We start from the raw sequence: 12,518 nt of genomic DNA, 5'->3' as shown, positions 1-12,518 counted from the left end.
ATGCGCACATACCATATACTCAGTCTGCAGCTAATCAGCAGCATGTGCACATACCATATGCTCAGTCTGCAGCTAATCAGCAGCGTGCGCACATACCATATACTCAGTCTGCACCTAATCAGCAGCGTGTGCACATACCATATACTCAGTCTTAAGCTAATCAGCAGCGTGCGCACATACCATATACTCAGTCTGCAGCTAATCAGCAGCGTGTGCACATACCATATACTCAGTCTGCAGCTAATCAGCAGCGTGTGCACATACCATATACTCAGTCTGCAGCTAATCAGCAGCGTGCGCACATACCATATACTCAGTCTGCACCTAATCAGCAGCGTGCGCACATACCATATACTCAGTCTGCAGCTAATCAGCAGCGTGCGCACATACCATATACTCAGTCTGCACCTAATCAGCAGCGTGCGCACATACCATATACTCAGTCTGCAGCTAATCAGCAGCGTGCGCACATACCATATACTCAGTCTGCAGCTAATCAGCAGTGTGGGCACATACCGTATACTCAGTCTGCAGCTAATCAGCAGCGTGCGCACATACCATATACTCAGTCTGCACCTAATCAGCAGCGTGCGCACATACCGTATACTCAGTCTGCAGCTAATCAGCAGCGTGCGCACATAGCATATACTCAGTCTGCAGCTAATCAGCAGCGTGCGCACATACCATATACTCAGTCTGCAGCTAATCAGCAGCGTGTGCACATACCATATACTCAGTCTGCAGCTAATCAGCAGCGTGTACACATACCATATACTCAGTCTGCAGCTAATCAGCAGCGTGCACACATACCATATACTCAGTCTGCAGCTAATCATCAGCGTGCGCACATACCATATACTCAGTCTTAAGCTAATCAGCAGCGTGCGCACATACCATATACTCAGTCTGCAGCTAATCAGCAGCGTGCGCACATACCATATACTCAGTCTTAAGCTAATCAGCAGCGTGCGCACATACCATATACTCAGTCTGCAGCTAATCAGCAGCGTGCGCACATACCATATACTCAGTCTGCAGCTAATCAGCAGTGTGGGCACATACCGTATACTCAGTCTGCAGCTAATCAGCAGCGTGCGCACATACCATATACTCAGTCTGCACCTAATCAGCAGCGTGCGCACATACCGTATACTCAGTCTGCAGCTAATCAGCAGCGTGCGCACATAGCATATACTCAGTCTGCAGCTAATCAGCAGCGTGCGCACATACCATATACTCAGTCTGCAGCTAATCAGCAGCGTGTGCACATACCATATACTCAGTCTGCAGCTAATCAGCAGCGTGTACACATACCATATACTCAGTCTGCAGCTAATCAGCAGCGTGCACACATACCATATACTCAGTCTGCAGCTAATCATCAGCGTGCGCACATACCATATACTCAGTCTTAAGCTAATCAGCAGCGTGCGCACATACCATATACTCAGTCTGCAGCTAATCAGCAGCGTGTGCACATACCATATACTCAGTCTGCAGCTAATCAGCAGCGTGCGCACATACCATATACTCAGTCTGCAGCTAATCAGCAGCGTGCGCACATACCGTATACTCAGTCTGCAGCTAATCAGCAGCGTGCGCACATACCATATACTCAGTCTGCAGATCAGCAGCGTGTGCATGTACCATATACTCAGTCTGCAGCTAATCAGCAGCGTGTGCACATACCGTATACTCAGTCTGCAGCTAATCAGCAGCGTGTGCACATACCATATACTCAGTCTGCAGCTAATCAGCAGCGTGCGCATATACCATGTACTCAGTCTGCAGCTAATCAGCAGTGTGTGCACATACCATATACTCAGTCTGCAGCTAATCAGCAGCGTGTGCATGTACCATATACTCAGTCTGCAGCTAATCAGCAGCGTGCGCATATACCATGTACTCAGTCTGCAGCTAATCAGCAGCGTGCGCACATACCGTATACTCAGTCTGCAGCTAATCAGCAGCGTGTGCACATACCGTATACTCAGTCTGCAGCTAATCAGCAGCGTGTGCACATACCATATAGTCAGTCTGCAGCTAATCAGCAGCGTGTGCACATACCGTATACTCAGTCTGCAGCCCCTCTCTCAGCAATGTCCGCTCAGAGATTCGGTTGTCCCTGTGCCAGGGCTGGGCTTATATCACACACCTCACCTGCTGCACCTCATTAGGAGACAGAGATGTTGGATTTAACCCCTCACACATCAGGATAAAGGAAGGAAAGACCGAAGCGATGGTGAGTATGGAATTTACCGATCTACGTAGAGATATGTCATTCAGCCCCAGGACAGTTTCGGAGTGCGCTGATATCACTGAGCGCTGCACCCCGGGGGACGCCCCTGCCATGTGTAATGTCGGCCGTCCTCGTCATCTGCTCTTGTATTTTTCTATCACAGGACACAGCACAGAGATTCCTGGCTTTGATATCCGTGGATTGTTACCGCAGCGTCTGGACAGATACTTCCGCTATAATGGCTCTCTCACTACTCCGCCGTGCTTCCAAACCGTCAACTGGACCGTGTTCAACCAAACCATTCCGGTGTCCGCCAGACAGGTCAGAGCCTAATAGCAACACTAAATCTTATCTGTGCCCCGAGCCCGATCCCTGCACCGAGAGTGATCCCTGAACCGAGCGTGATCCCTGCACCGAGCCTGATCCCTGCCCCTATGCTGATCCCTGCACCGAGCCCGATCCCTGCACCGAGCGTGATCCCTGCACCGAGCGTGATCCCTGCACCGAGCGTGATCCCTGCACCGAGCCCGATCCCTGCCCTGAGTCTGATCCCTGCCCCTAGCCTGATCCCTGCCCCTAGCCTGATCCCTGCACCGAGCCTGATCCCTGCCCCTAGCCTGATCCCTGCACCGAGCCCGATCCCTGCACCAAGAGTGATCCCTACACCAAGCCTGATCCCTGCACTGAGCCTGATCCCTGCACCGAGCCTGATCCCTGCCCCTAGCCTGATCCCTGCACCGAGCCCGATCCCTGCACCAAGAGTGATCCCTACACCAAGCCTGATCCCTGCACTGAGCCTGATCCCTGCACCGAGCGTGATCCCTGCACCGAGCCCGATCCCTGCCCTGAGTCTGATCCCTGCCCCTAGCCTGATCCCTGCCCCTAGCCTGATCCCTGCACCGAGCCTGATCCCTGCCCCTAGCCCGATCCCTGCACCGAGAGTGATCCCTACACCAAGCCTGATCCCTGCACTGAGCCTGATCCCTACACCGAGAGTGATCCCTACACCAAGCCTGATCCCTACACCGAACTGATCTCTGCACCGAGCCCGATCCCTGCACCAAGAGTGATCCCTACACCAAGCCTGATCCCTGCACCGAGCCTGATCCCTGCACCGAGCCTGATCCCTGCACCGAGCCTGATCCCTGCCCCTAGCCTGATCCCTGCACCGAGCCTGATCCCTGCCCCTAGCCTGATCCCTGCTCCGAGCCTGATCCCTGCACTGAGCCTGATCTCTGCCCCTAGCCTGATCCCTGCCCCTAGCCTGATCCCTGCACCGAGCCCGATCCCTGCCCCTAGCCTGATCCCTGCACCGAGCCTGATCCCTGCACCGAGCCTGATCCCTGTACCGAGCCTGATCCCTGCCCCTAGCCTGATCCCTGCCCCTAGCCTGATCCCTGCCCCTAGCCTAATCCCTGCCCTCAGCCTGATCCCTGCCCTCAGCCTGATCCCTGCCACTAGCCTGATCCCTGTCCCTATCCTGATCCCTTCCCCTATCCTGATCCCTGTCCTCAGCCTGATCCCTGCCCTCAGCCTGATCCCTGCCTTCAGCCTAATACCTGCCTGAGCCTGTCCCTGCCCCTAGCCTGATCCCTTCCCCTATCCTGATCCCTGTCCTCAGCCTGATCCCTGCCCTCAGCCTGATCCCTGCCCTCAGCCTGATCCCTGCCTTCAGCCTAATACCTGCCTGAGCCTGTCCCTGCCCCTAGCCTGATCCCTTCCCCTATCCTGATCCCTGTCCTCAGCCTGATCCCTGCCCTCAGCCTGATCCCTGCCCCTATCCTGATCCCTGCCCTCAGCCTGATCCCTGCCCCTAGCCTGATCCCTGCCCTCAGCCTGATCCCTGCCCCCAGCCTGATCCCTGCCCCCAGCCTGATCCCTGCCCCCAGCCTGATCCCTGCCCCTAGCTCGATCCCTGCCCTCAGCCTGATCCCTGCCCCTAGCCTGATCCCTGCCCCTAGCCTGATCCCTGCCCCTAGCCTGATCTCTGCCCCTAGCCTGATCCCTGCCCCTAGCCTGATCCCTGCCCCTAGCCTGATCCCTGCCCTCAGCCTGATCCCTGCCCCTAGCCTGATCCCTTCCCCTAGCCTGATCCCTGCCCCTAGCCTGATCTCTGCCCCTAGCCTGATCCCTTCCCCTAGCCTGATCCCTGCCCCTAGCCTGATCCCTGCCCCTAGCCTGATCTCTGCCCTCAGCCTGATCCCTGCCCTCAGCCTGATTCCTGCCCTCAGCCTGATCCCTGCCCCTAGCCTGAACCCTGCCCTCAGCCTGATCCCTGCCCTCAGCCTGATACCTGCCCTCAGCCTGATTCCTGCCCTCAGCCTGATCCCTGCCCCTAGCCTGATCCCTGCCCTCAGCCTGATCCCTGCCCCTAGCCTGATCCCTGCCCTCAGCCTGATCCCTGCCCCTAGCCTGATCCCTGCCCCTAGCCTGATCTCTGCCCTTAGCCTGATCCCTGCCCCTAGCCTGATCCCTGCCCTCAGCCTGATCCCTGCCCTCAGCCTGATCCCTGCTCCTAGCCTGATCCCTGCCCTCAGCCTGATCCCTGCCCTCAGCCTGATCCCTGCCCCTAGCCTGATCCCTGCCCCTAGCCTGATCCCTGCCCTCAGCCTGATCCCTGCCCTCAGCCTGATCCCTGCCCCTAGCCGGATCCCTGCCACTAGCCTGATCCCTGTCCTCAGCCTGATCCCTGTCCTCAGCCTGATCCCTGCTCCTAGCCTGATCCCTGCCGCTAGCCTGATCCCTGCCCCTAGCCTGATCCCTGCCCCTAGCCTGATCCCTGCCCTCAGCCTGATCTCTTCCCCTAGCCTGATCTCTTCCCCTAGCCTGATCTCTGCCCCTAGCCTGATCTCTGCCCCTAGCCTGATCCCTGCCCCTAGCCTGATCCCTGCACCGAGCCTAATCCCTGCACCGAGCCTGATCCCTGCACCGAGCCTGATCCCTGCCCCTAGCCTGATCCATGCCCCTAGCCTGATCCCTGCACCGAGCCTGATCCCTGCCCCTAGCCTGATCTCTGCCCCTAGCCTGATCTCTGCCCCTAGCCTGATTTCTGCCCCTAGCCTGATCTCTGCCCCTAGCCTGATCCCTGCACCGAGCCTGATCCCTGCACCGAGCCTGATCCCTGCACCGAGCCTAATCGCTGCCCCTAGCCTGATCCCTGCCCCTAGCCTGATCTCTTCCCCTAGCCTGATCTCTTCCCCTAGCCTGATCTCTGCCCCTAGCCTGATCTCTGCCCCTAGCCTGATCCCTGCCCCTAGCCTGATCCCTGCACCGAGCCTAATCCCTGCACCGAGCCTGATCCCTGCACCGAGCCTGATCCCTGCCCCTAGCCTGATCCATGCCCCTAGCCTGATCCCTGCACCGAGCCTGATCCCTGCCCCTAGCCTGATCTCTGCCCCTAGCCTGATCTCTGCCCCTAGCCTGATTTCTGCCCCTAGCCTGATCTCTGCCCCTAGCCTAATCGCTGCCCCTAGCCTGATCCCTGCCCCTAGCCTGATCCCTGCCCCTAGCCTGATCTCTTCCCCTAGCCTGATCTCTGCCCCTAGCCTGATCTCTTCCCCTAGCCTGATCTCTGCCCCTAGCCTGATCCCTGCCCCTAGCCTGATCTCTTCCCCTAGCCTGATCCCTGCCCCTAGCCTGATCTCTGCCCCTAGCCTGATCCCTGCCCCTAGCCTGATCTCTGCCCCTAGCCTGATCTCTTCCCCTAGCCTGGTCCCTTCCCCTAGAGAGTCAGCAAAGCAAAAGGTACTAAAAATTGTGATCACAATTAAAAAATAACTTTTAATGTTTAAATTTTTAAAAAGAATTTATACCACACACCATAAATGGTTGTAAAACCAACCAACTAATTAGAGCTAATGTTTAAGCTCCTATCATTACCCAGTCAAGGACACTGTATAGCCAGTAGTAATGGTTCTACTGGAATAACACCAATTGAGACAAAAATTGTCCCGTATGTGACATATAGATTAGTAATCCATAGCATAGACAAACATTAAGCAGGTGTGATCCCACTACAATACCGATGTTAGAGACCAAAAAATATTATTGTCTCCCAAATATTATACATAAGCTACAAACTGCAGCGATCAATAACCAAAAATATGGTCAAATGAAGCAAAGACTTGTTTTTAGTTGTCCAGTGGCAGGGGGGGGCACCAATCAGCCTCACAATACCCCTTGGCTGGCAACAGTCTGACCTGATGTTTTCTTAGACCTCCCTGTCCTAAAAAACAAAAGGACACACAGATTGGATTCAGGCAGGCACCCACAACGGGCACAATCAACACGGACACGAGGCAAGTGGCAGATGAAATACCCAAATACCCAAATGGAATTTAACAAAGGGGAGAGGGGAGGTATGTTAGAAAGGGGGGGGGGGGGGAGGGCCCTGCAACAGTCCCTACTCGGCCCTGTACTTCCCCTACCTACCAACGGAGTGTAACAACACCTTAAAGTACCGGGTGCCCCCGCTCCACGGTGGCTGTCCCTGAGGGTCCCTAACATGGCCCTAGGAGCTACAGGAAGCACCCAAAGGTAAGTGTCTCATTAAGACCCCACGGTGTTTGGGTCTTCAATGTATAAATCCATTTGCACTCCCGTTGGAGGATCAACCGATCCCAGTCTCCCCCTCGGGTCGGGTAGTTTATGAGATCGATTCCCATGAAAGTTAGCCCTGAGATGTCACTGTTGTGCACAACTTCCATGTGTTTAGCTAGGGGAGTATCCCTCTTATTAGCTATATCTCTAAGGTGTTCCCCCACCCTTCTCCTGAACTCCCTTCTCGTCTTGCCTACATATTCCAGTCCACAGCCACATCTTGCTTTATAGACAACACCCCTCGAGCGACAATTTATGAAATTCCTGATGTCAAAAGAGCAACCAGTCGCGGAGCTAGAGAAGGTCCTTCCGGTCTCGATGTGCGGACATGCCACGCACCCCTTACATCGAAAACACCCCTTGAGCTCAGTTCGTAGCCAGGTGTTATCTTTTGGGCGAATGAAGTGACTGTGGACTACTCTATCACCGATAGAGCGACCTCTCTTATAGGTACATTTTGGATGGTTACCCACCACATCACCAATGTCCACGTCCATCTTAAGGATTGGCCAATGCCGTTCCAAGATCTTACGTATTTCGGCGGACCCATTGGTGAAGGTGGAGATGAAATGGAATTTACCATCCGTTGTCTTGTTCTTTTTGTGCGAGGGGACTAATAGGCTAGATCTTTCCCTGGATTGTGCTGCTTGATAGGCTTTAGAAAGGACATGGTCAGGATATCCCCTTTCCCTAAACCGGCTGCGTAGATCATCCGCTTGTCGGGAAAAGTTTAAAGGGGTGGAACAATTCCGTCGTGCCCGCAGATATTGTCCCTTGGGGATGCCTGCCCTAAGAGGTAGAGGATGATTGCTCTCCCAGCGTAGAAGTGCATTGGAGGAGCTAGGTTTGCGAAATGTGTTAGTCGTTAGGGTTCCATCAACATTTTTTGTCACCAGAATGTCCAAAAAAGACAGCTCTCTTTCGTCACATTGGGCGGTAAAACCTAGCCCCAGGGGATTGTGATTGATCTCGGAGACAAATTGTAAAAATGTCTCCTTGGTACCCCGCCATAGCACGAATACGTCGTCTATGTAGCGGGTCCATAATACAATCCTGTCCAAATCATAAGGGGAATCTTCCCCAAAAATAAGGTTCTCTTCCCACCAGCCCAGGAGCAGATTGGCGTAAGATGGTGCACATGGACAGCCCATGGCCGTGCCCCTGAGCTGGTGGAAGAAGAACCCGTCAAAAAGAAAAAATTTTTTCATGAGACAGAAAGAGAGCAATCTGATTAGCCACGCGTTGTGTCTTATGAAGTGACAGCCTCGCCCTTTCAAGAAATACTCCACCGCTCTCAATCCATCCTCGTGCACGATCGAGGAGTACAAGGCCTCTACATCAACCGAGCACAGGATGGTGTCATTATCTAGCACCACATCTTCAATCTTCCTCAAAAAATCCGTTGAATCCAAAGTGAATGAATTCAAGGAACTCACGAACGGTTTGAGGATATGATCGAGATAGGTACCGATGTTCTGACAAAGGCCCCCCACCCCAGACACAATTGGTCTGCCTTTGAGGGGTGTGAGGCCTTTGTGAACCTTGGGGAGACAATAGAAAGTGGCCAGTGTAGGAAACGGAGGAAACAAGGAAATCATATTCATTTTTATCTATGAGTTTGGCTTCCAAACCTTCTAATAGAAGTACTTTAAGTTCTGCTTTGAATTCATTAAGAGGATTGTGTTTCAATCTCTTATAGTTACTAGTGTTATTAAGGATAGTCAAACACATATTCCTGTAATCCTCCAGGTCCTGTACCACTATGTTGCCCCCTTTATCTGAACTTTTTATTACAATCGAGCGGTCTTGTTCCAAGGTACGCAAGGCCATCACTTCAGATCTGGTCAAATTAAACATTTTGCGTTTTTTCTGGCGGGCCAAATTTTCAAAATCCATTGAGACTTGCTCAACAAAAACGTCTATTGTAGACTGATCAAACAGATTAGGAGGCATACGACGACTTTTGTTCTTGAGAGACGTAAATGGACCTTCGCCACTAAGGTTTGGGTCCGCGTCTGACAGATGGTAAAGTAGTCGTATGTCTCCTAAAAGGGCCTCAGGTACCCCCAATTCTTTGCTCGTGCGTTTTTCTTCCTTTACAAAATGTTTGTGCCACTTCAGCTTCCTAGCAAATAAATGTAGGTCTTTAATACTATCAAACAGCTGGAAGTCTGAAGTGGGAACAAAGGAAAGGCCTCTGCTCAACACGCACATCTCTTCCGTACTCAAAACCCGTGAGGACAGATTCAAGACCTGTGGTTGTCTGTCTGATTGGGTGGGCGCGATTGACTTCTCAGGTAATACCCCTGATCTAAAAAACGCACTCCTGAGTTGTCGTTGTGGAACCCCCTACCTCTTCCTCTCCCTCCTCTACCACGCTGCCTTCCTCTAGAGTTCTTGTTACGTTTTTCACTATCCGAGGCCTCAGTATCAGTTGAAGAAAAATCAGTTTCAAGACCAGCAGGAGTGTTCCTGGGGGTAGACCTACATTTATTGCAATCCTCTTAATGAATTCAAAGCAGAACTTAAAGTACTTCTATTAGAAGGTTTGGAAGCCAAACTCATAGATAAAAATGAATATGATTTCCTGTTTCCTCCGTTTCCTACACTGGCCACTTTCTATTGTCTCCCCAAGGTTCACAAAGGCCTCACACCCCTCAAAGGCAGACCAATTGTGTCTGGGGTGGGGGGCCTTTGTCAGAACATCGGTACCTATCTCGATCATATCCTCAAACCGTTCGTGAGTTCCTTGAATTCATTCACTTTGGATTCAACGGATTTTTTGAGGAAGATTGAAGATGTGGTGCTAGATAATGACACCATCCTGTGCTCGGTTGATGTAGAGGCCTTGTACTCCTCGATCGTGCACGAGGATGGATTGAGAGCGGTGGAGTATTTCTTGAAAGGGCGAGGCTGTCACTTCATAAGACACAACGCGTGGCTAATCAGATTGCTCTCTTTCTGTCTCATGAAAAATTTTTTTCTTTTTGACGGGTTCTTCTTCCACCAGCTCAGGGGCACGGCCATGGGCTGTCCATGTGCACCATCTTACGCCAATCTGCTCCTGGGCTGGTGGGAAGAGAACCTTATTTTTGGGGAAGATTCCCCTTATGATTTGGACAGGATTGTATTATGGACCCGCTACATAGACGACGTATTCGTGCTATGGCGGGGGTACCAAGGAGACATTTTTACAATTTGTCTCCGAGATCAATCACAATCCCCTGGGGCTAGGTTTTACCGCCCAATGTGACGAAAGAGAGCTGTCTTTTTTGGACATTCTGGTGACAAAAAATGTTGATGGAACCCTAACGACTAACACATTTCGCAAACCTAGCTCCTCCAATGCACTTCTACGCTGGGAGAGCAATCATCCTCTACCTCTTAGGGCAGGCATCCCCAAGGGACAATATCTGCGGGCACGACGGAATTGTTCCACCCCTTTAAACTTTTCCCGACAAGCGGATGATCTACGCAGCCGGTTTAGGGAAAGGGGATATCCTGACCATGTCCTTTCTAAAGCCTATCAAGCAGCACAATCCAGGGAAAGATCTAGCCTATTAGTCCCCTCGCACAAAAAGAACAAGACAACGGATGGTAAATTCCATTTCATCTCCACCTTCACCAATGGGTCCGCCGAAATACGTAAGATCTTGGAACGGCATTGGCCAATCCTTAAGATGGACGTGGACATAGGTGATGTGGTGGGTAACCATCCAAAATGTACCTATAAGAGAGGTCGCTCTATCGGTGATAGAGTAGTCCACAGTCACTTCATTCGCCCAAAAGATAACACCTGGCTACGAACTGAGCTCAAGGGGTGTTTTCGATGTAAGGGGTGCGTGGCATGTCCGCACATCGAGACCGGAAGGACCTTCTCTAGCTCCGCGACTGGTTGCTCTTTTGACATCAGGAATTTCATAAATTGTCGCTCGAGGGGTGTTGTCTATAAAGCAAGATGTGGCTGTGGACTGGAATATGTAGGCAAGACGAGAAGGGAGTTCAGGAGAAGGGTGGGGGAACACCTTAGAGATATAGCTAATAAGAGGGATACTCCCCTAGCTAAACACATGGAAGTTGTGCACAACAGTGACATCTCAGGGCTAACTTTCATGGGAATCGATCTCATAAACTACCCGACCCGAGGGGGAGACTGGGATCGGTTGATCCTCCAACGGGAGTGCAAATGGATTTATACATTGAAGACCCAAACACCGTGGGGTCTTAATGAGACACTTACCTTTGGGTGCTTCCTGTAGCTCCTAGGGCCATGTTAGGGACCCTCAGGGACAGCCACCGTGGAGCGGGGGCACCCGGTACTTTAAGGTGTTGTTACACTCCGTTGGTAGGTAGGGGAAGTACAGGGCCGAGTAGGGACTGTTGCAGGGCCCTCCCCCCCCCCCCCCTTTCTAACATACCTCCCCTCTCCCCTTTGTTAAATTCCATTTGGGTATTTGGGTATTTCATCTGCCACTTGCCTCGTGTCCGTGTTGATTGTGCCCGTTGTGGGTGCCTGCCTGAATCCAATCTGTGTGTCCTTTTGTTTTTTAGGACAGGGAGGTCTAAGAAAACATCAGGTCAGACTGTTGCCAGCCAAGGGGTATTGTGAGGCTGATTGGTGCCCCCCCCTGCCACTGGACAACTAAAAACAAGTCTTTGCTTCATTTGACCATATTTTTGGTTATTGATCGCTGCAGTTTGTAGCTTATGTATAATATTTGGGAGACAATAATATTTTTTGGTCTCTAACATCGGTATTGTAGTGGGATCACACCTGCTTAATGTTTGTCTATGCTATGGATTACTAATCTATATGTCACATACGGGACAATTTTTGTCTCAATTGGTGTTATTCCAGTAGAACCATTACTACTGGCTATACAGTGTCCTTGACTGGGTAATGATAGGAGCTTAAACATTAGCTCTAATTAGTTGGTTGGTTTTACAACCATTTATGGTGTGTGGTATAAATTCTTTTTAAAAATTTAAACATTAAAAGTTATTTTTTAATTGTGACCACAATTTTTAGTACCTTTTGCTTTGCTGACTCTCTGATTAATTGGTAAGCAACGACACATCCTGTTCCTGGTCCCTTCCCCTAGCCTGATCCCTGCCCCTAGCCTGATCCCTGCCCCTAGCCTGATCTCTTCCCCTAGCCTGATCCCTGCCCCTAGCCTGATCCCTGCCCCTAGCCTGATCTCTTCCCCTAGCCTGGTCCCTTCCCCTAGCCTGATCCCTGCCCCTAGCCTGATCCCTGCCCCTAGTCTGATCTCTGCCCCTAGCCTGATCCCTGCCCCTAGCCTGATCTCTGCCCCTAGCCTGATCTCTTCCGCTAGCCTGATCCCTGCACCGAGCCTGATCCCTGCACCGAGCCTGATCCCTGCCCCTAGCCTGATCCCTGCCCCTAGCCTGATCTCTGCCCCTAGCCTGATCTCTGCCCCTAGCCTGATCCCTGCCCTCAGCCTGATCCCTGCCCCTAGCCTGATCCCTGCCCTCAGCCTGATCCCTGCCCTCAGCCTGATCCCTGCCCTCAGCCTGATCCCTGCCCCTAGCCTGATCCCTGCCCCTAGCCTGATCCCTGCCCTCAGCCTGATCCCTGCCCTCAGCCTGATCCCTGCCCCTAGCCGGATCCCTGCCCTCAGCCTGATCCCTGCCCCTAGCCTGATCCCTGCCCCTAGCC

At 52.3% G+C, this 12,518-nt stretch overlaps 1 protein-coding gene across 1 annotated transcript in view; it reads left to right on the top strand.

The window, feature by feature from the left end:
* The window catches only part of LOC142261665 (carbonic anhydrase 9-like), a 96,367-nt gene that overhangs the window by 12,476 nt on the left and 71,373 nt on the right, over positions 1-12,518 (top strand). Inside the window, exon 2 of the mRNA XM_075332134.1 lies at positions 2,403-2,560. Within this exon, the coding sequence (XP_075188249.1) occupies positions 2,403-2,560 (158 nt within the window). The remainder of the gene's footprint in view (positions 1-2,402; positions 2,561-12,518) is intronic.

The sequence above is a fragment of the Anomaloglossus baeobatrachus genome, unplaced genomic scaffold (genome assembly GCF_048569485.1).
Source record: "Anomaloglossus baeobatrachus isolate aAnoBae1 unplaced genomic scaffold, aAnoBae1.hap1 Scaffold_2366, whole genome shotgun sequence".
In the NCBI taxonomy this organism is placed as follows: Eukaryota; Metazoa; Chordata; class Amphibia; order Anura; family Aromobatidae; genus Anomaloglossus; species Anomaloglossus baeobatrachus.
This window is presented reverse-complemented; position numbering and strand designations above follow the sequence as displayed.